We start from the raw sequence: 22,236 nt of genomic DNA, 5'->3' as shown, positions 1-22,236 counted from the left end.
TATAAAGGGGGAATTATATTATTAGAAGTCTAAGAGAATGAAAAAAACTGGGTTTTTTATTTGGTATGAGTATTTGTAGGTAAGCCCACAGATAAATCAAAAAAACAAATAAACACCAAAAAACCCATAAGAAGAATCGTTAGTGCTTACTTAATTTTCTTTTTCATGCTTTTTATTTTGATTTTAATTTGTTTTTCACTGCATGAAATCACTTGAAGGAAATAACAGCTCTAGTTACTGCAGTATTTGGGCGGATTATCTGCCTCTACACCTTGTAGCTATAGATATAGTAATGGAATTTTACTGATAAAGCTGAGGAATCTCATTTCCTGCTGGTATATGTTTTTTTTAACTTCTTGAAAGAAGAATGTGAATGAGAACCTAAAATAAACTCCACTGTTATTTACCATTTTCATTTTATTTACTTGAATTTGCATCATAACATAGCAACTTCAGTTTATCTCCATAAAATCCTGCTCCTGTGGGCTGTTTCAGCTCAAATACTAACACAGATGAATTTCTGTTCTTAGAAGCTGTGGATGAGCTGTGGATTGGTCTGAATGACCTCAACACTCAAATGTACTTTGAGTGGAGTGATGGAACTCCTGTGACATATACAAAATGGTTGCCTGGAGAACCATCCCATGCACTCAGTGGAGAAGAAGATTGTGTCATTATGGCAGGAGAGGTAGAATCATTCATCAGTTGTGTAGTACTTTACTATTTGATTTTTCTTTTTTTTTTTTTTTTTATTTTTATGAATGCAACTTAGAAACACATCAGGGAATGGTATCTTTATGGGTTCAAAAAGACAGTTTAAAATTAAATTTCAAATTAAATTAGGCATAACTAGATAAATGTTTATATCTTTTTGTGAGTGTACATCATATGCCAAGCAAATATTAACAGTCTGCTGCTGACACTTAGTTGGATTAACATAACCTCAAAATCAAGCACAAATATTTGGAATTGATTACAATGTACAGATCTTTCTTTATTCTCCCACTGAAGAAATTAAAAAGAACAATATTTCTAAAGGAAACAGGTTCTTTCTCACTATTTTTTACGTGTCCCCAAACTGCATATAGGATGGATACTGGGCAGACAGTGCTTGTGACAGAAACTTAGGCTTCATCTGCAGAAGAGACCCACTACAAGGATTTTCTGGGACAGTAAAGACTGATCCTGCCTGCCAGAAGGTAAGAAGAAAGTGTAATGAAGAATCTTGTTAGCAAAACTGCATTGTTTTCACAGGCTACACTTGACACTGAAACTATCTTTATCTTTTTCCCCCAAGCAAGAATGACTATGCATCAAATTCAGGGTGATAATCTTCACACATTCCCTTGTTTAAAATAGTTATTTAATTTTTTTTTAAGTTAATAGGATTCAGGCCCATTATCTCTCAGAAATGTATGTGAAAGAGGCTAGAGCCATTACATGGTTTTCTGCTTACAACCATTTCTGCCCTTACAACTAAATCAAAACAATTACATTGCATTTATGAGTGAAATTATTGTGCCCAAGCTATTGTATCCTACTTTTAGTTTGTTTTTTCTTCATTCTTGTGTCTTTTTACTTTCTTAGCTACTAATATTCTACATTTATTAGCTTTTTCTACAACCTCATATGGGGGACAGAGGAGACTCACTGTGATAGATGGAACTAGATCATTATTAGTTAAAATTAATCGACTAATAGTTATGAAAAAAAGGGGGACTCATATACATTAAATCTCTTCTTTCAGGATATTTACTGAGTTTTATTTCCATTAGTCCATTGGAATTCAAATTAATAGGTTAACAAATTAGGTTCTCTGAAAAAATATGTTGATTTAAGAGAAGACACTGAAATTCAAGAACTATAAATTACACCCCCTTTACTGCAAACATATTCCACGTGTTCTTGACAGGGCTGGGAAAGACATGGCTTTTACTGCTACCTGGTTGGACATACCTTGGTTACATTTTCAGAAGCAAAGAAAACCTGTGAAAGGAGCAGTGGTTATTTAACAACTGTAGGAGACAGGTATGAAATGAGTTTAAAAATATTGCATCTGATGAAATAATCTCAGAATTTTATAAAATAGTTAAAAACTTTTTGGAGAACAAATCAGAAACCCAGGATATACTTTTTCTGGACAAAAAAACCCCAACCAAACAATAAATACAGTAGGTTTTTTCTAACTAAATATATCTAAAACATTTTTATTTTTGAAGTACTTTAGTGTGGAAAAAAAAACCCAAACACACACACACACACAAACCCAAAAAACAAAAAAACCCAAAACAGGCCACAGCTCCTTCTTGCACTCTTTTAGTATAGATCAATTTCACCTGCTATTGAAGCTACACCATCTCTCATCCACTTGAGCAATGTATTTTCATTCAAAAAGAAACTTAGTGACTCCATCCATTTTAGTCTTGTGTAGTTTAGGACCCAGAAATGTCAGACTAAGGGAAAGCCAGCCTTAATCCCCGTCTGACTCCTCTCATTTCAGATACGAGCAAGCCTACCTGACCAGCCTTGTTGGGCTGAGCTCTGAAAAGTATTTTTGGATTGGTCTCTCAGCCACAGAAGAGCAAGGGATGTTCCAGTGGGTGACTGGTGAAGGTGTTCTGTACACAAACTGGAACACAGCGATGCCTGGTAGGCTGACATTTGGAGTAAATTTATGCTACTAAGGAACTTTCTCTGTTATGACTCTAAACTGTTTCCCAGCTTTGCTAAAACACATCCACAATGACACATACAAACATTCTGCCCTTCAAATAGGAGTCTCTTTGACACAGGCTGCCATGAAAATCTTTCTTTTCTGGCTCCTCATTGCTTACAAAAATCAAAGTAAGCAGAAAAGAGTGAAATCTTTTCCAGCCCAGGTAACTAGCTGCCAAATCCTTGCAGTATGTGGCATAGAAAAGGATGGCAGGGGTTGTTCATGCACTTGTGAAACTTTTCAAAGGGGAGGTAAGATGATGAAGGACTCTGCTTCTGCTGCTTTCCTCTTTTTACAAAGCTCCCCCTTTGAGCAGACACTACACCAAGAATTTCAACAGGTCTTATATAAATTAATCACATGAGCTGTAAAAATGTCAAGGGAATGACTCAAACATTTCAATTTCCTTTTATATCTCACAAAGGAAATGAAGCTGGTTGTGTTGCCCTAAGGACTGGAAATGCAGCTGGATTGTGGGATGTTCAGAACTGTGAAGTAAAGGCAAAATTTCTCTGCAAGAAACTAGCTGAAAAAATTACTCTTCCCCTTTCTCCTGAAGCAGTTTCTGAGTCCAAATGTCCCTTGGGTTGGGATGAAAGCAATAGCACTAATTCATGCTTCAGAGTAAGTATTAATCCTACTCATAGGACAGAATAGCACCAAATAGATGTGGTGTCTAAACTTCAGGCAATGGCACATTCATGTACAAATGTAACAAGTTTTTACACAACTATTAATGGAACTCACTGCAATTCTCACTATTTCTGTTATACTTAAGATTATCCAAGTAGCATACTCTTTAATACCTTATATTTAACTGCAACAGAATGTCTATCTACTTTGCTTATACAAGGCAGTCAGTAGATTTATTTTTGACATGCTGTAAATACAGTATTCTACACTAAAATTTCTGTATAGGCTTTTGTGAGAGAAGAAAACAGAAAGAAATCATGGTTTGAAGCCCGAGATTTCTGCAGAAAAATAGGAGGAGACCTGGCTGCTATTAGAAATGAAGAAGAGGAAACAATTATAGGAAACTTAATAATGTAAGAAAAATATCTAGTAATTGATATTATAGTGTATCAATATAGGAATGAATAAAAATATTCTTAAATTGCCTTTGAGATCATTAATTGAGAATCTGTATCTGTCTATCATGATAGTCATAAGAAAAAGTCTGAGAAAGTATTTCATAAGGAAACATTTTCAGACATTTCTTTAATTTCTAAAATTTGTCATCAAATCTTTTAAATTAGGAAAAGCCATAAAACAAATTTTTTGAATTTCTAAATTTTTTCATGTAACCATTTTGAAACTAAATTGTGACTTTCAGCAAATCTGAACATCTTATTTCTCAAAGAACACTGTAACCACAAAAATGAGGGAAAACAATTTTTTGTGTTTTCTAAACTATCATTTGAAAAGTAGAAAATTTTAAGGACCTGAACTTCACTTACTTGCTAATAGGTGTTTGCTGACCAATGTTTTACTCTTTTTAAAATTTCTCCTCTATTTAACGTCTTCAATAAGTATGAGAGTAATTGCCCCGGGTAATTTACAAAATTTAAGAGCATCCTGTTCTATGCCACATTTTTTTCACACTCCAGAAAAAAACCTCCATCATCTCATCCTTTCTGGATAGGCTTGCAGTGTTTGGATCCTAATGGTGGGCTATACTGGAGTGATGGATCCCCGGTGAGTGTTTGACCTTGCCATTTTATTTCTGTTCTTTTTTTTTTTCTTTGTTGTTTCCGCTGTTTCTATGACTGGTGTGGATGAAAGAATATCATAAGGATTCTGAAAAATGTCTACCTTTGTCACTGAGTAACATGAAATCAGTGTTTAAAAGTGCAAAAGGCCAATAAACCCTGAAGTTATCCTACCACAACAGTGGTAACAGAGTACACATATCAGCTACAGAGACAAATATCTAAGTGGCAAACACATTAATTTTTTATTTGTCTCTGGTGATATATTGCCATATTCCTTTCCCCTGCTATTGACTCATAACCTCATTTCTTCCAAGTTTTCATGGGAATTCTGGAGTCTGTTAAATCCTGAGTAAAGCCAGAGTATTTTCCTTGCTTTACTAGCCCACAAGGACTGCCCAGCCTTAGGATGAAAGTAGGAAGTAGTTTGAAACTTCAGTGCTACTTCTCTTTCATTGCAGGGGACAACTTTTCTTCCCTGTATGATAATTATAAAAAACAAAGTTGTATTTCTTCCACAGGCGAATTATAAGAAAATTTATGTTTGCAATATGGCATTTGAAGATTGTGGAGCAATTCAGAAAAATCATATCTCACCATGGACTTTTGAGCAATGTCGATACAATCATAACTGGATTTGCCAAATACATAAAGGTAGAGTACTTTTTTACTCTAAACTCAAACTATAAAGCAAATCTGAAATCTAGCAGAACAGGAAGTTCTGCAATTTACATGCTGGAAGAAAATTTTGCTGATTTCAGAGGAATGCTCCATGATGAAAAATAGGTCAAGACATATAAATGCTTTCAGAATACAAGTTTTCAACCCTGTAGTGAAATGAGGCAACCAGGTGCCACTAATTACCAGGCAGTGGGCATGAGCTGTGCCTGATTAGGGCGAGCCCCCACTGTGCATGAGCAGGATTAGGGGGCCAATAAAAGGTGAGGCTTGAAGCACAGGCTCAGCTCAGTCCTGAGCAAGTCAGCAGAGAGGTCAGTTGAATGCAGAGCAGTAGCATTGATCCAGGCTAACCAATCCTAAGGGCAACCAATGCAGAGTGCTATTTCTGCACTTCTGCTGGAACATCTCTTGGACCTCAGAGCATCGTGCCCTAAGAGAGGTTTGTGTTGCAACACAAGCCTTAAGCTTTTTCTTGATTTTTTTTTTTTAAGAAAAATATGTTATAAACTTTACTGAAAATATACTTGGCTTTGTAGTTATAGGGTTGCAGAAAACAAGGTGAAAGCATCCTTGCCGTTTATCTGGTAAAATCCACTGCTCTGCTCCAAAGCAGGTTATTGTCAAAAGAGAGTCTTTGACTGACATAAAACTGAATGTTTCTCTGAACTTTTACCTGTAGGGAATTTTGAAGTCCTTTGCATGTTTAGATATGTTGCTCCGATATCCTTCTCCACATTTCACGTGATGTGAAATTTTTTCATTTAAATTGTTTCTCAAAAAGTTTCACAAACAATGTACTAAATTTTAAAATATTAGGAAGCCAAATTTTGTTTAGTATTTTACTTTCTTGTTCAGACACAAGACACTGTCCAAGAAGAATCTCGTATTACCATGCGAAATATACCAACATTGAACTATTTTCACTCTTTCATTTTCTTTCAGAAGCAGATACTCAGTGAGACTAATTTCAATCACCTAATTTAGACAACATTCAGGATGTTCAAAAGAACTCACAAAAATCCACCAAGAAAGAGATGTAGGGCTGGTGCTATCTGGTATTCCCTGAACATTCATTTTTGCTCTACACCAAATATAGTTTATAAATGTATTCTGCAATGAATAGGTAAAATATGGAAAATTAATAGACATAATTTCCACTGATTGAGCACTTAACGCTAGCTCAGAATTTGGGAAACATTTTACATCTTCATTTTTCCCACATTTCATTACAGGGACACCCTTGAAACCAGAACCTCCAGACCCTTCTGCTGGTAAGATGGTTCATTTTCTCCTATCTAAACGGTGGTATTGTGCAAGAACTATGAAGAATGCAAAAATTCCTTTTCTTTATGGCAGCATATGAAGTTGCAGAAGACGGCTGGATTTTAGAAGGGGACAAGCAATATTTTTTCAGCACAGAAAAGACCCCTATGGAGAAAGCTAGAAGATTCTGCAAAAGCAATCATGGAGATCTTGCTACTATTGAAAATAACAGTAAAAGAAAATTTTTTTGGGAATATGTAAGAGGAAATGTGACTATTTTATACTGTATATGGCCTTCAAGCCCTGTTGCATATGTGTGTGAAGTATAGGAGAATGTGCTTGTTGCATAATATTACTACATTTTGTTAGCATTGGATTTAAATTTTGAATGAAAAAAATACTTATTTTCCAGAACAGATTTTCTCTTTAGGAAAAAAAAATGCAAAGGGACTTATTATTTATTATAGTGAGTATATTCTTGGATATTCTAATCCAAACAGATTCTGTCCATGACCATACATGTATAAGGAACAGTGAACTGACAGGTTAGTGGTATACCAAGAAAAATGTCATTTTGCCAAGATGTTTACCTGTCATCTGAGTATCAAAGTCTAGAATAAGGTGTAGACATTCTAATGTAAAATCTAGGTGTCAGGCCATTGCCAGTGTAGCTCCAGTGGTCACATACCACATCATGTTGCCGAACAAGAAAACCTTTCAAAGATTTAGCCTTTTTCAGGCCAGGGACTGGAAAACTAGGACCCTCATGACATAGTTTTCCTGAAACACCTGTCAAAACTGTTCATGTATTTCAAGAGCACTGCCCACAGTTCTGAGCTCTGATGGCCTCATGCCAAAGCTGTGAAGAGGGTCATGCTAAAAATTTAATAGCATGGATGTTGCCTCAAACCTCTGGCATAATCCTGGTTGTTCTACTAATATTGAAGAAACCACACAACCTCTTTTCCTTCTGTTTCATATAATCTGATACTTGCTTTTACTGTGTCAGAAAGGATTATGTGGGGAAAGGAAAGAGGACAGAGAGCTTGAGACACAGGTATTACATGGCTGCTTAAGAACAGGAAAGTACCAAAAAACTTTGTTTTTATTTTTTTCTCAAGCCTTCTTTGTTTCTTTTTAAATTTAACACACAACTTTGAAAGCTCTGAGCACACCAGTAATGCAGTCAAAACTGTGAAAGCAGCAATGAGGGTAATAAAGCAAAAGTATGGGTCATAGGGGTGTTTATTTCAACAGAAGTCCTCTCTGGGGACTCAAGTGATCATTTATACAATGTATATTCATCTATTTGCTTCCATAGCAAAAAAGGTATAGTTTTTCATAGTAGATAACAACTAAATATTAGAAAGCACTAACTAAAATTACTTTTTTTGTCTATTTAGATCTTAAAAAATGGCAAATTGGAGTCATATTTCATAGGATTAATTCAGAAATCTTACCAACAATTTAGGTAGGTAAACAAGCTACATCAAGAGTCATAAAAAGCAGTTGCAGTTTTGTCAGAGTTCCCCATGGAGGGACCACTTTCATAGAGCTATAGTGCCTGTTGAAATGCAGGATTTCTCCTAGTTTAACTACATTTTAAAAAGACTGTTTTAAATGGCATTTGAAGAGGAATATACATGTTATGAATAAATAGATAACATAAGATGAAAACAAAGTTATATTTCTTCTTTGGCTTAACATGCATTACTGTAATTACTTATGGTGTTTAATCCTAATGAAAACTCATTTTACAGACAGATTCAGCTGTCATTAAAAAATAAAAATTAGCATGTTAAGGTACTTTTTTCTGAATTTTCCATTACCATCCTCAGAATAACTGCTAATGTTTCACTGTTTTTTTACAGCTGGATAGATGGAAGCCCAGTGCACTATGTAGCCTGGGCACAGGATGAGCCCAACTTTGCCAAGGGTCAAGAAAATTGTGTGGTCTTAAATAGAAATTATGGTGAGTTACACACCCTTTTAAAAAAAAGTATTTATGGTTACTGTTCTTTCCTTTTTTTCCTATAAATATCTTGCCCACTTTAACCCACTCTTTCCCAGCAGTTGTGAAAATAGGCATAATAAAGCAGAGTCATTATATCTGAGGTTTTATTTTTGGAGAAATATTAGCTATAAAAGTGGAATGTAAGAAATTTATTGTAAGGGAGAAAGAAGGCAAATTCGATCCCTGACTTTTCAGCTGCAAAAACAATATATTCTATTCAAATCAACTGCAAATTGGTCTTCTGAAAACATACTTTGAGCAAAAGTGGCAAAGGAATTATTATTGGGGCAATCCCAAGAACGAATACAGGTTGAGTGGGGAATGGGTTGAGAACAGCCATGAGGAGAAGGATTTGATGGTGCTGGTTGATGAGAAGCTCAACATGAGCCAGCAATATGTACTTGCTCCCCAGAAAGCCAGCTGTATCCTGGGCTGTATCAAAAGAAGCAGAGCTAGCATGTTGAGATTCTTCCCCTCTGCTCCATTCTTGTGAGACCCCACCCAGGGAAATGAGTCCAGTTCTGGAGCCCCCAACACAAGAAGGCCATAGAGCTCTTGAAGCAAGTCCAGCGGAGGGCCTCAAGGATGATCAGAGGGCTGGAGCACTCCCTCCTGTGAAGACAGGCTGAGAGAGTTGGTCTTTCAGCCTGAAGAAGAGAAGGCTCTGGGGAGACCTTACAGCAGTCTTCCAGTACCTGAAAGGGGTCTACAGAAAAGCTGGTTTCTATAAGGGCATGTAGTGATAGGACAAGGGGTAATGATTTTAAACTGGAAGGAGGTAGATTAAGGTGACACATTAGGAAAAAGTCTTTAGTGTGGTGGGACACTGGAAGAGGCTGCCCAGGGAAGTTGTGGATGTCTCTGGAAGTGTTCAAGGCCAGGTTGGATGCAGCTTTGATCAGCCTGGTCTTATGGGAGGTGTGCCTGCCCATGCAGAAGGTTGGGATTAGATGATGTTTAAGCTCCCTTTAAACTGAAACAATTCTATGGTTCAATTTTTATGTTTAAATTTATTTCAGGATTGTGGAATGATGTTAGCTGTGCTTTTTCAAATGGCTATATATGTGAGAGGCACAGAAATTTTATAAATGCAACACTTCCTTCAGAGGTACCTTCACTTCCTGGAGGATGTCCAGAAGATTGGCTTTTATTTAAAAATCAGGTATGATAACATCCATCTAAGAGCAATGATATTAGTCCTTTGAAAGGTACTGAGAGATCTACAAGAGGACTTTTGTCTCAGAAGTCTTTTGGCAGTAATTATCCAGAGTTGCTTAAGTCTTGCAAAATGGTTGTTTTACAGATTTTAATTGTTTTCCTGAGAACTGGTCAATTGAGGTACATTAGAAAAACTGCTATATCCCAAATACTTAAAAAAACAAAACACTGAATTTAACCGAAAGTGCCAACCACAGCATAAAGTCAAGCATTTGAGCTGGAATGAAACAAAAAAAGGGTCAAATTTTGCCTAACAGGATTCAATGTAATGCTTACCTCTTCCCAGAAAAGCCAAACTCAATGTGCTTGTTAAGTAACATTTCTACTAAGTGTACATTTCTAATATACACAATGTTTCTATGAAAGCATCCATGGATACTCACAGCAATGGAGTTCATGCCTCTACTTTGCTTTTGCAATTTTCTCACAGCAGTTAAAGTTATGTTCTACAAAGGATGCAAGATAATTCTCTGACAGTGCTATTAGTGTGCCACAAAGAGGAGGGTGAGCTGTAAACACAAAGGGGACACATTGGGTACACACCAATAATTGTCAAAACCATTTCAGGTTGAATATATATTGGTAACTGATGTCTATGCATTTTTAAAAAAACAGGAATCCTATACACCAATCAATAAATGTAAAAAAATAAATAAAATTAAAATAAAGTTAAATGAAAGTAAAATGTAAAATGAAAAAGGCTGAATACACACATGAATACACACAATTCAGATGATTCTACATGAGACCCTAACCCTGGGCTGGTATTTTCTTATAGAGACAACACTTCTTTGCCTTTTACTAATGGTGGAGTTTGGCTTCTCAGAATCTCTCAGGTAACACAGAGTCCTGCTGTGGTTTATAAATGGTTGAGTTTTTCTGTGACTTTCTTAGTCTCTCACAGAAAGACACAAAGCAAATTTAAAGCTGTGAATAGCTTTTACTAGGTTCCAGAGCTGGATTCCTGTTAACTTTGGAAAATTATTTTGTGGGTCTAAGTTAGGATAAATTCTCCTTAAACTACTACAATTCAAGCCTGTCACTCTCTAACAGTCTATATTGTTTTCTCCCTAGTGTTACAAATTGTTTGGCCCTTCCTATCATCAGTGGTCTTCTGCAAGGCATTCCTGTATAAACCTAGGAGGAGACCTGGCCAGCATACATAATGAAGAAGTACAAGGTACAGTGCAACAGCTCCTTAGGTAGCAGATATTCACTCTGTAAACAGTGGTCATTTCCTACAAAGAAGATCATGGCAAAAAGAGTATGTAAATGAATGTATTTTATAATATGTATACTAAACATGGGTATGGTATGAAGCATTTTGGGGAGAAATGGAACCATCTGTCTACAACATGTTAGTGGTGCAAACAACTTTACATTATTTATAGGGTATGAATGGGCATAAAATAACAAATACAGACCTGGAATTTGTAGTTCTAGAAACACAGAAAGAAAAGGAATCCATGGTGTGTTTCTGACAGAAATAGAAAGAGCTATATTACCATATCTCTCTGAAATGGCTGCCTAAATTCTGCAACTTAATTCAACAGTAGAGTGTCAGAGGAGGGAACATTTTCACCCTAAGTATGTTGCAGGGCTTCCATTTGGTGCTGTATACAGCTACACATTTCCCTGAGTATTGAAATAAGTGAATTCATCAGATATCATAGTGATCAGGGAGGTTTTTTCTGTCTTTCCTTTTTTCAGTCTTGCTTCATGGTTCCAAATACTTTCGCTTGTTGAGACTTCTCAGAGGCAAAGACTTGGCATAACCTTGAAATACTAAACTCGGGTAAATTTCTGATGAAATGCCAATTAAAATAGTATTTACAAGATTTAAATGAACAAAATATTTAAGGAAGTTTCTGAGTTGATGTTTTGACTTGATGTTCATCTTTTCTACTGGCTTTTTCCCCAGCTTTTCTCACCTATCACTTGAAGGATGTTTCAGATGATGTCTGGATTGGCTTGAATGATAAACTCCATGAACTCAACTTTGTTTGGAGTGATGGAAGTGCTGTCTCCTATACAAATTGGGCTTCAGGTTCCCCAAAACTTCACGAACCCATTTTGTTTGACAGTCTACATCCAGAAGATGGACACAATCGGCTTCAGGTGAATACTGCTTAGTGCTTAACATCAAGTTAAATCTGAGGAAAAATATCACTTCAAGTAAATAACTTGCTTTGCTACAGATTTTGCCCCAGCCCTCTCCCCAAGTTGTTCATCTATCTTCACATTGGGATTAGTGATAAAAATTCAGTGTTTGAGTATTCTATCTACATTAGAGCACAGGAAGGCATTGCTGAAATTTTGCCAAAGAATTTGGCAAAATGCAGCCTTGGAATTTTAGAATTCAACACAAGTTGGAAATATTTTCACATCTGACAAATTAACTCATGTTTGAAAAAGGAGGCAAGGATGAAAGAGGAAAGAGTTATATTTTTTTCACTTCTTCCCATTTGAAAATTGTAATTGAATTACTAAGGCCCAATAGATCTCAATCAAACCTTCTTTTGCTGGCACTGAAATGAAAATGCAGAATGCTGTCAATAAAATAGTGTCCTACATATTCAGACCAATATAGATGGATTTTCAAACCCATATTGCTTGTTTTTCATATATTCCCACATCTTCCTTCCAGAACTTGCCCTTCACACTACTTCTTTCCATGCACTGTCCATTCCCCTTTTGTTTTGGTATCCACACCTTTAGAGGGCCCTGTAATTATAGCTCCTGACAACCAGCTTCTTCTGCACCTGGGCCAAGTCATTCTGCTCTTTCCCATCTAGCTATTGGCCAAGGCATGCAGTAAAATGTATATATACAGAGCAATACATAACTCTGATTCACCACACCTTTAATAAGAGCCCTGGAAACTATCAATCAGAGGGGAAAAATAACCTGTGCAAAAGTACATTCTACTTTTATTCTTCACCTTCAAGACAGCATATCTTCTCCAGAAGACTGTTTTGAAAGAAGTGAAATAAAAGTTAATCAAGGTTAACTTGATTATTAAACTATAATCAAGAAGTACTAAAGCAGGTGTTCCTAAAATTTCTGCAGTGCAGCTGGGAATGCTATTGCAGGTTGTAATAAACTTGAAGTTCCACTGTCTTAAGCACTTAGCACCTGATCTGGTGACAAGTGCTAAGAACTAGTGCTGGTGATAATTCTGTCAAAGACCATCATTTACATGATTTTATCAAGAACAATCACTACTTCAGGTTGGCTTTGCAAGCCAAATATAAAGCATGACCTCCATATATTTTTATTTCATCTCCAAAAATGACTGATATTTGTGTATTAGTCGAGACAGAAGGGGTGGCAGAAAATTCCTGAAAATAATAGGACCTTTCAAGTATGTCTCCTTGAAAATAATCACCACAGAGTAGGCCAGAAAGGATAGAAAAGGATACAGCAAAAGCTCCTGGAGCAGTAATACAAGCACCACAATATCAGAATTCACAGAAAATAAAGAGTGAAACTACCCAGTATAGTGCTTTGTTTTATAACTTCTAATATCAATGCACTCCTGCTTTTTCTCTTACTCCAACAGTTTGATTGTGTTGCTTTGAAGAGAGGTCCTGCTGCTGACATAGGAAAATGGTCTGATGAGGGGTGTTATGAGTTTGTAGGGCATATATGCCAGAAGAATAGTGGTGAGTTCTGTATCATTAACCTTAAAATTTATAGCAAGGATTAAAATAACTTTTTCCATTAAACATGCTTTAGTAAAACCTATGGTTACATCTTTCATTCCAGTGTTTCTTAGCAATGTTTTAGAGCAGGAAATGATAAATAAAATCTCAGAATTTAGGAAAAAAAACACTTTCTTTTAATGAGTGTAAATAAATAGCTTTAAACCACAAATGTTTTAATTACATAAATTAATAATGACCTATGGATTAGTATAGCTGATAAGTTTTACATTTATCCAAATAAACTCAGTAGTTACAAAGCTGCTAAGTGGCATAGTATCTTGAAAACACACAAGGTAGGTGTGTTATTTCTGACTAAGGGAGTGAATTTACCTCTGATTTTTAAGATACAGTGAATTATTAATTCAAAATTCTCAGAGGCTGAAAATATATTTTATTCAATCAAAGTTTTTTTGAAGCCATCAACTTACTTATAAACAACTAATATGAAGGAGTTCTATTCCATTATGAATTCTTTCCTAGGTTTCTAAATAATGAAGATGTTATTCAGTTGCTTAAGTCAAATATATGGCCTCCAGACTTACCTTCGTTTTGGGTGGTGGTTTTTTTCCTTATTTCTGCAGATCCTAAACTCTTAAAGACATCAGGAACAGTGCTGGATTTTGCTTTTGACCATTCTAATGGTGTTGGCTATTTTGTCACCAGTACCAAAATGAATTGGGAGGAAGCACAGAAAAACTGCAATAACAATGCCTCAGAACTTGCCAGCATTTTAGACCCATATAGCCAGGCACTGTTATTCTTATTTGCACTGGAATATGGAGAGCCTCTGTGGATTGGTCTTAACAGCAACATGGTAAGAACACATACATTACCTACAGATAGCCAAGCTGACGTTGGACTTGGTCTTGCTTCATACTCTTATGTGGTAACCTATAGGAAATCCTGCCCGTGTAGTGCTGAAAAGAGCACATTACATCAGTACAGTACCCATTTATGCTGAAGTTCTTCAAATAACACTTGTACAGTGGAGATTTGAATGAACTAAGAACTCTTACATGCTTTAGCACAAGGACATGATGCTGCAAATTGGTATATATCAGTGCTGTGTGTTGTTTGGAGTAATTAAAAGCTTCTCAAATATAAATTGCAAAATCTGCCACATTTTGAGTTTACTTTAACGTAAAACCAAATCCCAGGAAGAACATAACATCCTGCACTTCTGCCATGTGTTTATGCACCTCAGGGACCAGCAATGTGGTATCTAAGGCAGCACATCTGAGACCTGCAAAGGATTAGTTTTCATATGTCTTTATGCCCACACATTCTACTCACACATTTGATATGGTACATATTGACCAACAGATATACTTTTTAATTTTAAAATGCAATTGGTGTAATTGATCCCATTAAGAAGTCAGACTATGAGAGGGGAAAAAATTGCTTCTGTTCATGAAATGTCTACATCTGTTCTATGACAGGGGAGGGAGGACAGTTGGATGGTAGGAATGTTTTGACATATTATGCTCTTCCCCATGAATTACAGTCACCATAACTACAATAGCAATCGGTGCTGTTTATTAAGAACACTTCCACCCACAGCCACATTTTCCAGGCAGTTTTAAGTAGTTGTACCAGTGTAATGTTTTATTTAACTCCCAGTTTTATGCATTTGCTCATGTTCCCTTTCATTTTCCCTTCCATTTAGCAATGCTTGAAAAATGCTCTGAATTCATGATAGATACTTTTTGGATGGCAGAAAAAAAATATCACGTCTTATTCTCATTTGTGGATAATAAACACTGTCCATTTTGTTGCAGTTAGCATTGAAAAGCACAAAAAGAGGATGTTAGTAAACATATGGTTCTATACTGATTACTAGAGAGTCCTCTAGGGGTTCCTCTGCAGTTGCTATGTCATTCTCAACAACCTTGAAATGACCATACAGATTCTGCTTGCAGACCAATTCCAGGTATCAGTGGATTGACCGATGGAGATTAGTTTACAGCAAGTGGTCTGAAGGGGAACCAAAGCAGACATTAGCATGTGTCTACTTAGACACTGATGGAACCTGGAAGACAGCTTCTTGCAAGCAAAAACTCTTCTCTGCCTGTAAAAAATCAGATGGTAAGCAATCAGATCTAAATGTTTTAACTAGAGGGTGTGTAGATTTAATAACTTCACTTAATGTAATAACCAGCTGGAAAAATACTTGTTTTATGTACTAGGAAGACATGAGTATCTGACTAACTAGCTCAAAATATTGACATTAAGTCTTCCTAAATGTAAACCAATTCATAACAGTAATTACAAAAGCAGAAGAAACAAAGGACACAATATTAATTATTTTCTTAACTATAGCAACTATCGTCTAATAGCAAAAACCATTCACTTGTTATGAGATCTGTTTTGATTAGGCATCAGACAAAATTCTGTATCCAGTTTGGGGCACCAAAGTTTGGAAAGGATCTCAGTCAACTAGGGTTTTCAGATGCCTAGGAAACAAGAATTAAAAGGAAAGATTATAAATGGAGTTGGCCAAAAGACTAAGAAACAAAAGAGTAAGAGAAATCAGATTATCAGTTTTAAATATTAAACACGATCCATAAGGAATGGAGTGAAATTCTTCTCTTTGTCTGCTATTAGTTGGAAAGGAGTAAAAGACTTACATTTGGCAAGGAAAATTTTATAATTTTATTAGTACAGAAGCCTTTAATAAATCATTTAGTTTGCTAGAAACATCTTTTAGAAATTATATAACTATATATCTACTCCATGTCACTTGTACGCTAAAGGTTGAAGTAAATAACCCCTTGAGAAGCCTTCCAAGCACAAACCAATTTCACAATTTATCTATATTGGTTTTTTTGACATTAGGGAAGATCTTGAATCATTAGACAATTTAAAACTGAATGCCAAACTACATTATAAAATAATTTGACAAAATATCTGCAGATTTTATAAATAACATCCCTTTATACTTCAGTATTCTGCAAATATAACATGAGAGCTGAATGGTTTTAACAGGGAAAGAAACAGTGTAGAAGATGCACAGGAAGAAAATTCAATTTGTCAGAGCATGTACTTTTCATTCTATTTGCATTTGTCTTCTGAACCAAAATCTTCCTATTGTACCAATCATTATGAAATTTATTCAGGATTCAGTTTAATAAACAGTCCTGTAATCCATATTTAGTTATACCAGCACTTTAATGCACAGTCACAGTTTCTGCCATCAGGTTTTGAACCTGTCAAAAAATGAGACTGAATTGTCAGAAGACATTTTAAAAATAGCAGGTTTAACTAATTAGGCAGATATTTATGCCAGAAAACCAGCTGGATATTTTACTGACTAGAGTAATTACAAAGATCATCCTTTGGCAGAACCTATACTTCTAACAGAATAGTGTGTCTTCCTAATCACCTTGATAAACAAATATGAGGCATAATATGCCATCAAACACAAAGTCAAAGCTGTATGCAAGTTTTTTTAAGGACATGCTTCACTTCTTCTGTGATGACAAACAATATATAGTGCACTCAGTTTGTACTACTAATATAATGGTGGAAAAAAAAAAAAATAACTGGATCCTAAGTACCATTCTCTTATCAGTAATGGCCCCTACTGAGCCACCACAACTTCCTGGAAAATGCCCTGAATCAAGAGGACACAAATCTTGGATACCTTTCCATGGCCACTGCTATTACTTTGAGGCCTCCAGGAAAAGAAGCTGGTCTGAAGCTCAACAGGAATGTGCTCAACTAGGTGAGTGCTTTTTTTAGAGAGCTTGAAAACATAATTAAACACACAGAATAATGGATGATATTGCTAAGCAAATCTTGAATTACTTTAGAACTTCAAACTTAATGCTTTTTAGCTTGCTTCTCTGAGCATGCTTTTTCACAACAAAACTAAACTTTGTCTCAGATGCCAGGTGGAATATGAAAAATTGAATTCCTGCTAGTTGTTTGGAGATCAGTAACTGGTTAGGGAGATAAACACTTTTAGAATCCTACAAGGCACAGATTTTAGGGTTAGCTTTCCCTACTGCAAAAAGGAGAGAATCCTCACACAGTGTAAACTAGGAGACACAAACTCCTAGGAAAGCTGTGTTTGTTAGTTCCAGGGTAGAGTGTATTGATATGATCTCACAGACATGATGGAGGAGTCCTTTAGCTTTCATGAACCGGTAAAACACAACCAGCCATACAGCTCCTGCTCTAGAGCAGCTCCCATGGCTATCTACTGTCTGGAAAAAAGAGGGGACAGGAAAAGACACAACTCCACATTTATGATTTCTTCTTATTGTCCACTAAGAATTGCTGTCATGCAGCATACATTTCACTGTGAATAAGAATAGGAAGCATCCTATACATTGGTACTTTCTATTTGAGTGATAATCTTCTCATTGTAACAGAGAATTTCAGAATCCAATTACAAGGATTTCTAGCAGCAGTTCCTCACATGTATGAAATCATCAACCTGTGACTGAGTAAACAGAAAAAATAGCTTTGCAAAGGAATTGCACTTCCTAGCTGTGTGACAACAGAATTCCTGAAATGGTTCTGTAATAAGATAAATCACACATGTACTAGAAAAAAGAAAGATTACACTAATAACCAGAGTGAAAGGTGATGTCTGGACACTAGTTCATGTTCTGAATTCCTATACTTTTTCCTACCTGTAACTCACTGACCACTTAGGAAGGTGATGACCCCAACACAGCTTTGTGTATGTGTAATGCCAGGATATGTGGCAATTATAAATCAACTTCAGGACATCTCCTGGACCACAACCTCTAAATCCTACCCAGAAATCCTCTAACCTTGCAGTACAAAGCAACAGGTGCTGCCAAAAATGCTACCTGGTCCCTGGTGCTTGACAGAGCTCTAGTGCCAAGACACACAGTACCAGCCACATAATTTGTACCATGTGAAGCTTAACTGTATCACATTCTGGGGTGCAGTTGGACCTGTCCAAAAAGTATTGCAGGAAAGCAATTTTTCTTCTCTAAAATGCTAAGAGCTAAATAAAAATCTTTGTGCTGATGTGCACCCTTACAGCACAGAGTCATGCTCAAAATACAATATAGTGATATATATAGACTAGAGAATAATATGGGCAACAAGCAATGTCTTTAACATCTTTTTGCATATCTTTTAACTGTTTACTAACTTAACTAACTTTACTAACTTAAGATGTAAGAAATGAGACATTTTAATGTTTTCATTAATATTTCTTCAGGTGCTAATTTGGTATCAGTTGGACAATATACTGAAGCACACTTTCTGTTGGACACAATTAAGATACTCCATGGGAAATCACCAAACTTTTGGATAGGGCTAAGAAAAAATGAAGGTAATATTTTCAACATTCAGCCACACATTATTGTATCATAAATACATTATTCTGTGTTACATTAAAAAGAAAGGAACTTTGTGAAATTGAAAGTGCACATAAAAATATACAAAGTTTATTTCAAATCATGCTTCCATATGCTTAAAGACATAACTGAGACATTTAAGTAACTGTCTCATAAATTTTTCTTTCCTTCACCACAACTTACTGTATTTGTCTAAACTCTTATATTTTATACCTTTATGCTCTTTTTAAATATTAGGACAGTGGTCATGGACAGACAAACACGCAATGGACTTTGTCAATTGGCAGACAGGAGAACCTTCAAAAAATATGAATAAAGTCTGTGGAGAAATGTGTGCACTGTCTGGCTACTGGAATGCCAATGTCTGTTCTTTCAAGAAAGGCTATATCTGTAAAAAACAAAAAAGTAAGTGGTATTTCTATTACATTAAAGTTAATTATGCTTGATAATGTGTTTTCATTGTATAATGTAAAATAATAATAGGTCTGTGTGCAAAAACAATAGATACTAATAGTAGCATTTGGCTGCTGAAATACTAAGGAAAACCACATGGCTTGACTGCCTCAACAGAAAAGTGCATCTCCCATAACTCTTGTAAAATTATTATCAGTTCAATGCAGTCATCCTATGTTTAGGCAAAATAATGGTCAAAGAGTACTATTTTTCAACAAAAGAATTTTTCAGAAGATTTCTCCCTCAAATATCATACAATCTAAGCTCAAAAACAACATTTTTTTTAAAATTTATTTAAGCTGAATATATTCTCAGGAAAAAATATTGTTCTGATGCATGCAATGAAAACTGTTTTATAGAAATGCTGGAATTGGTGGTCCCTTTCATTACTGTCCTCTGAGATTCTGGATTTAAGGAATATGATAAGATACATTCTTGTTGCTCTCCTTATTTACAGTATGATAGAATCATCTTTCATAAAATGCTGGTACTATCCTGATAGAAAAATTATTATGTAAGAAAATGCAAGAGTTCAATATTCAACTGAAGTTAAATGCAAGTAATCCAGAATATGAACAATTTGTTTGGTTACATTTTACATGTCTTTTCACCTTGCCCTTAACTGCTGTTTAGGGAGTGGAGTTACCATAGGAACCACATGCACAGGGCATAGTTGTCTATCACAGAGGCATGAAACTCACGTTTCCTCAAGTAAAATGATCATGATATATCTCTAGCACTTTAGATTTTTATTCGGAAATTTTTTCCTGTTTCAGAAACCATTGTAAAATGGTTAAGGATTCAGTGTGCAGTTTCTCAGAAATTAACATATCGGTAAACACTGTTAGAAATAACTGAACTCTGACTAATTTCATAGCTTGTTGAGTATCTCAACTGAGGTCAGGTGATCTTGGAATGAAAGACCTAATGATCCAAGTAGATGTTTACCTTGTAGATGTTACCATGCTTACCTTCATGTCTTTAAGAGAAAGGTTGTGACCAGCAAGTGGATTTAGGATTAATTGTCAGGAACACCTAGACTTGGGAAGCTTAGAACACTTCATTTTTTTAAGAATTCACAATAAACAGTTTATTTTTTCTTTCAAAAGCTCCTGAAAACTTAGAGATATCAGCTGAAAATACAGGTAAGCATGCTTCCTTTTCAGTAGACTTACAAGGAGGTGCTCAGATACAAAAATAATATAACCACATAATTTCTAAGTATTATTTCTTAGAGTATTAAAAAACAAAAAGACCATAAAGTTCATCTGTACCTAGATAAAGGAAAGAGGAGTTCTTCTGAATTAAATTCTGTTTTGATCAGTTTTAATTATATTTTGTTTGGTTTTTTAACTAAAAAAACCTACCAAACCACTTTTTGAAGGAAGATCTACATGCATATGTCTGATTTCTGTTTAAAGGAATCCTATTTTTCTAGATTCTGAAATATCTTAAGGTCAAAAGCATTGATTCCATTTTATCCACTTACAGATGGGAAAATGGAGAAAGTACTTTCCACTGGCATCATTTGGCTGCTCATCCTTCTAGCCCTTTCTGTAGTTGGAGCTGGAACTATAATTTATTTCTACTTGAGGAGGAAAAGACAAAACCTGCTGCATGCTTCAACAAGAATGAGTGGACCAGAAGCAAGTCTGGATATCCAAGAAAAAGATGCACATACTGACATGTAGTCTGGCAAAATGCCTGTGTGCTCCAACTAACAAGAAACAGCCTGTGGGTCAGTGAAATCTTATACCAGCTTTGCATTTTCCTACTCAGATAACAGCCTTTTTTCTTCACAAACAAAAATTTCATGTGTTTATACAAATAAACACACATACACACATATGTACTCCCTTCAAGATTCATTCCAAAGTGTTAGAGCTTATTTTGTTTAGGGAGCATACATACCTTTTTCACATAAATAAGCACAGCTGAAAAGTTGGCTACAGAGGTGTTAATGGGAAAAGTCTAACACACTTGCACTATACAAAATAATATTTAACTCAACAGAAAAATTCTCCTTTTTGCACACAGGGAAAATGATAACACATATTGTTACATAATTTTTTTCCTGCTGTGATGCTTCTGTGTAATCTAGACCATGACAGAAAACACTCCTTATTTCAGATTTTCACCTTCACAGCTTATGATACTATCTTGTCATTCACGTAAAACCTGTTATAATACCTGCAGATGTGAATTCACTATTTTCTTACCAAAAAAAAGATGGAAAAAAAAAGAAAAAACTCCTTTCCCTACTTCTGGTCTGAATTTTGGGAATAATTTCTTACAGCTTTGCACTTTTCTATTATTCTTTAAATATCAACATTTTTCTGCCAGGTTAAAATTTAAAATAAAAATACAACAATAAATGATCTTTCAACTGGGTTTTATTTCAGTAATTATGCTTTCAGTATGCAGAGATAACCCTTTCCAAATCCAAGCATGCAGAATAAATGGCTATCTTACACTGTATTATCTAATTCACCAGTTATATATGAGAGAAATAAAATCACCAATGTAGTTTTTGAAAATAAATTCTTCCATTTTCTACTGCAATTTCATTTGATCATGCAGTGCCTAGATCCTCTTTCAGCTTTTCTTCAATTACACACAATAGCTGTGTTTGCCTCAGGGGGGCAGTTTATAAATCTGCATATTTTAAGACATGCATCATCCTTCCTGAGCTAGGAAAGCAGCTTTGTCCAAGCCATGGGAGGGGAACTGGAACAAAGAGGCCTCATTTAAGTCATAGAGAGGAGCAAGGCTAGAGCAAAGGAGTTTCTACCAAATATCTTTAACAGGAAACAGTTTCTCTCTGTCTTTTCTGTTAGAACTATAGTCAGAATCTCCCTATGCGCAAGGTGCCTGACAGAAAGCTAATGCTATGTCAAAGATCTCTTTTAAAGAGAGAAGAATACTTGGAATAAGTGGAATAAGTTTCTGAACAAGGACATCAGTGCCTATGATACAACTTGCATCTTACCCTTCTATTATTTATCCAGTAGATATCCAGTAAAAAATAGAGTCCTAAATAAAAATGTTATGGTAGCTACTTAAAACAGTTACTTAGGTTGTTTTATGGAGAACTATCTTAAAACATGGGACAACTCTGCTAACATGTTTCCTC

General features: G+C 35.6%; 1 protein-coding gene across 1 annotated transcript in view; it reads left to right on the top strand.

The window, feature by feature from the left end:
* The window catches only part of LOC103527500 (macrophage mannose receptor 1-like), a 30,240-nt gene extending 8,836 nt beyond the window's left edge, over positions 1-21,404 (top strand). Inside the window, exons 8-30 of the mRNA XM_008492696.2 lie at positions 531-688; positions 1,089-1,199; positions 1,913-2,028; positions 2,501-2,649; positions 3,141-3,340; positions 3,635-3,762; positions 4,324-4,411; positions 4,947-5,079; positions 6,339-6,377; positions 6,463-6,626; positions 7,773-7,840; positions 8,241-8,341; positions 9,403-9,545; positions 10,676-10,781; positions 11,523-11,719; positions 13,164-13,266; positions 13,890-14,122; positions 15,228-15,393; positions 16,880-17,032; positions 18,512-18,625; positions 18,888-19,055; positions 20,213-20,248; positions 20,595-21,404. Coding sequence (XP_008490918.2) covers positions 531-688; positions 1,089-1,199; positions 1,913-2,028; positions 2,501-2,649; positions 3,141-3,340; positions 3,635-3,762; positions 4,324-4,411; positions 4,947-5,079; positions 6,339-6,377; positions 6,463-6,626; positions 7,773-7,840; positions 8,241-8,341; positions 9,403-9,545; positions 10,676-10,781; positions 11,523-11,719; positions 13,164-13,266; positions 13,890-14,122; positions 15,228-15,393; positions 16,880-17,032; positions 18,512-18,625; positions 18,888-19,055; positions 20,213-20,248; positions 20,595-20,794 — 3,074 coding nt within the window. The 3' untranslated portion in view covers positions 20,795-21,404. The remainder of the gene's footprint in view (positions 1-530; positions 689-1,088; positions 1,200-1,912; positions 2,029-2,500; positions 2,650-3,140; positions 3,341-3,634; positions 3,763-4,323; positions 4,412-4,946; positions 5,080-6,338; positions 6,378-6,462; positions 6,627-7,772; positions 7,841-8,240; positions 8,342-9,402; positions 9,546-10,675; positions 10,782-11,522; positions 11,720-13,163; positions 13,267-13,889; positions 14,123-15,227; positions 15,394-16,879; positions 17,033-18,511; positions 18,626-18,887; positions 19,056-20,212; positions 20,249-20,594) is intronic.
* The last annotated feature ends 832 nt before the right edge of the window (positions 21,405-22,236 follow it).

This window comes from Calypte anna, chromosome 2 (genome assembly GCF_003957555.1).
Source record: "Calypte anna isolate BGI_N300 chromosome 2, bCalAnn1_v1.p, whole genome shotgun sequence".
NCBI classification, from domain to species: Eukaryota; Metazoa; Chordata; class Aves; order Apodiformes; family Trochilidae; genus Calypte; species Calypte anna.
Note: the sequence above shows the minus strand (reverse complement) of the source record. Positions and strands in the feature narration are given on the sequence as shown.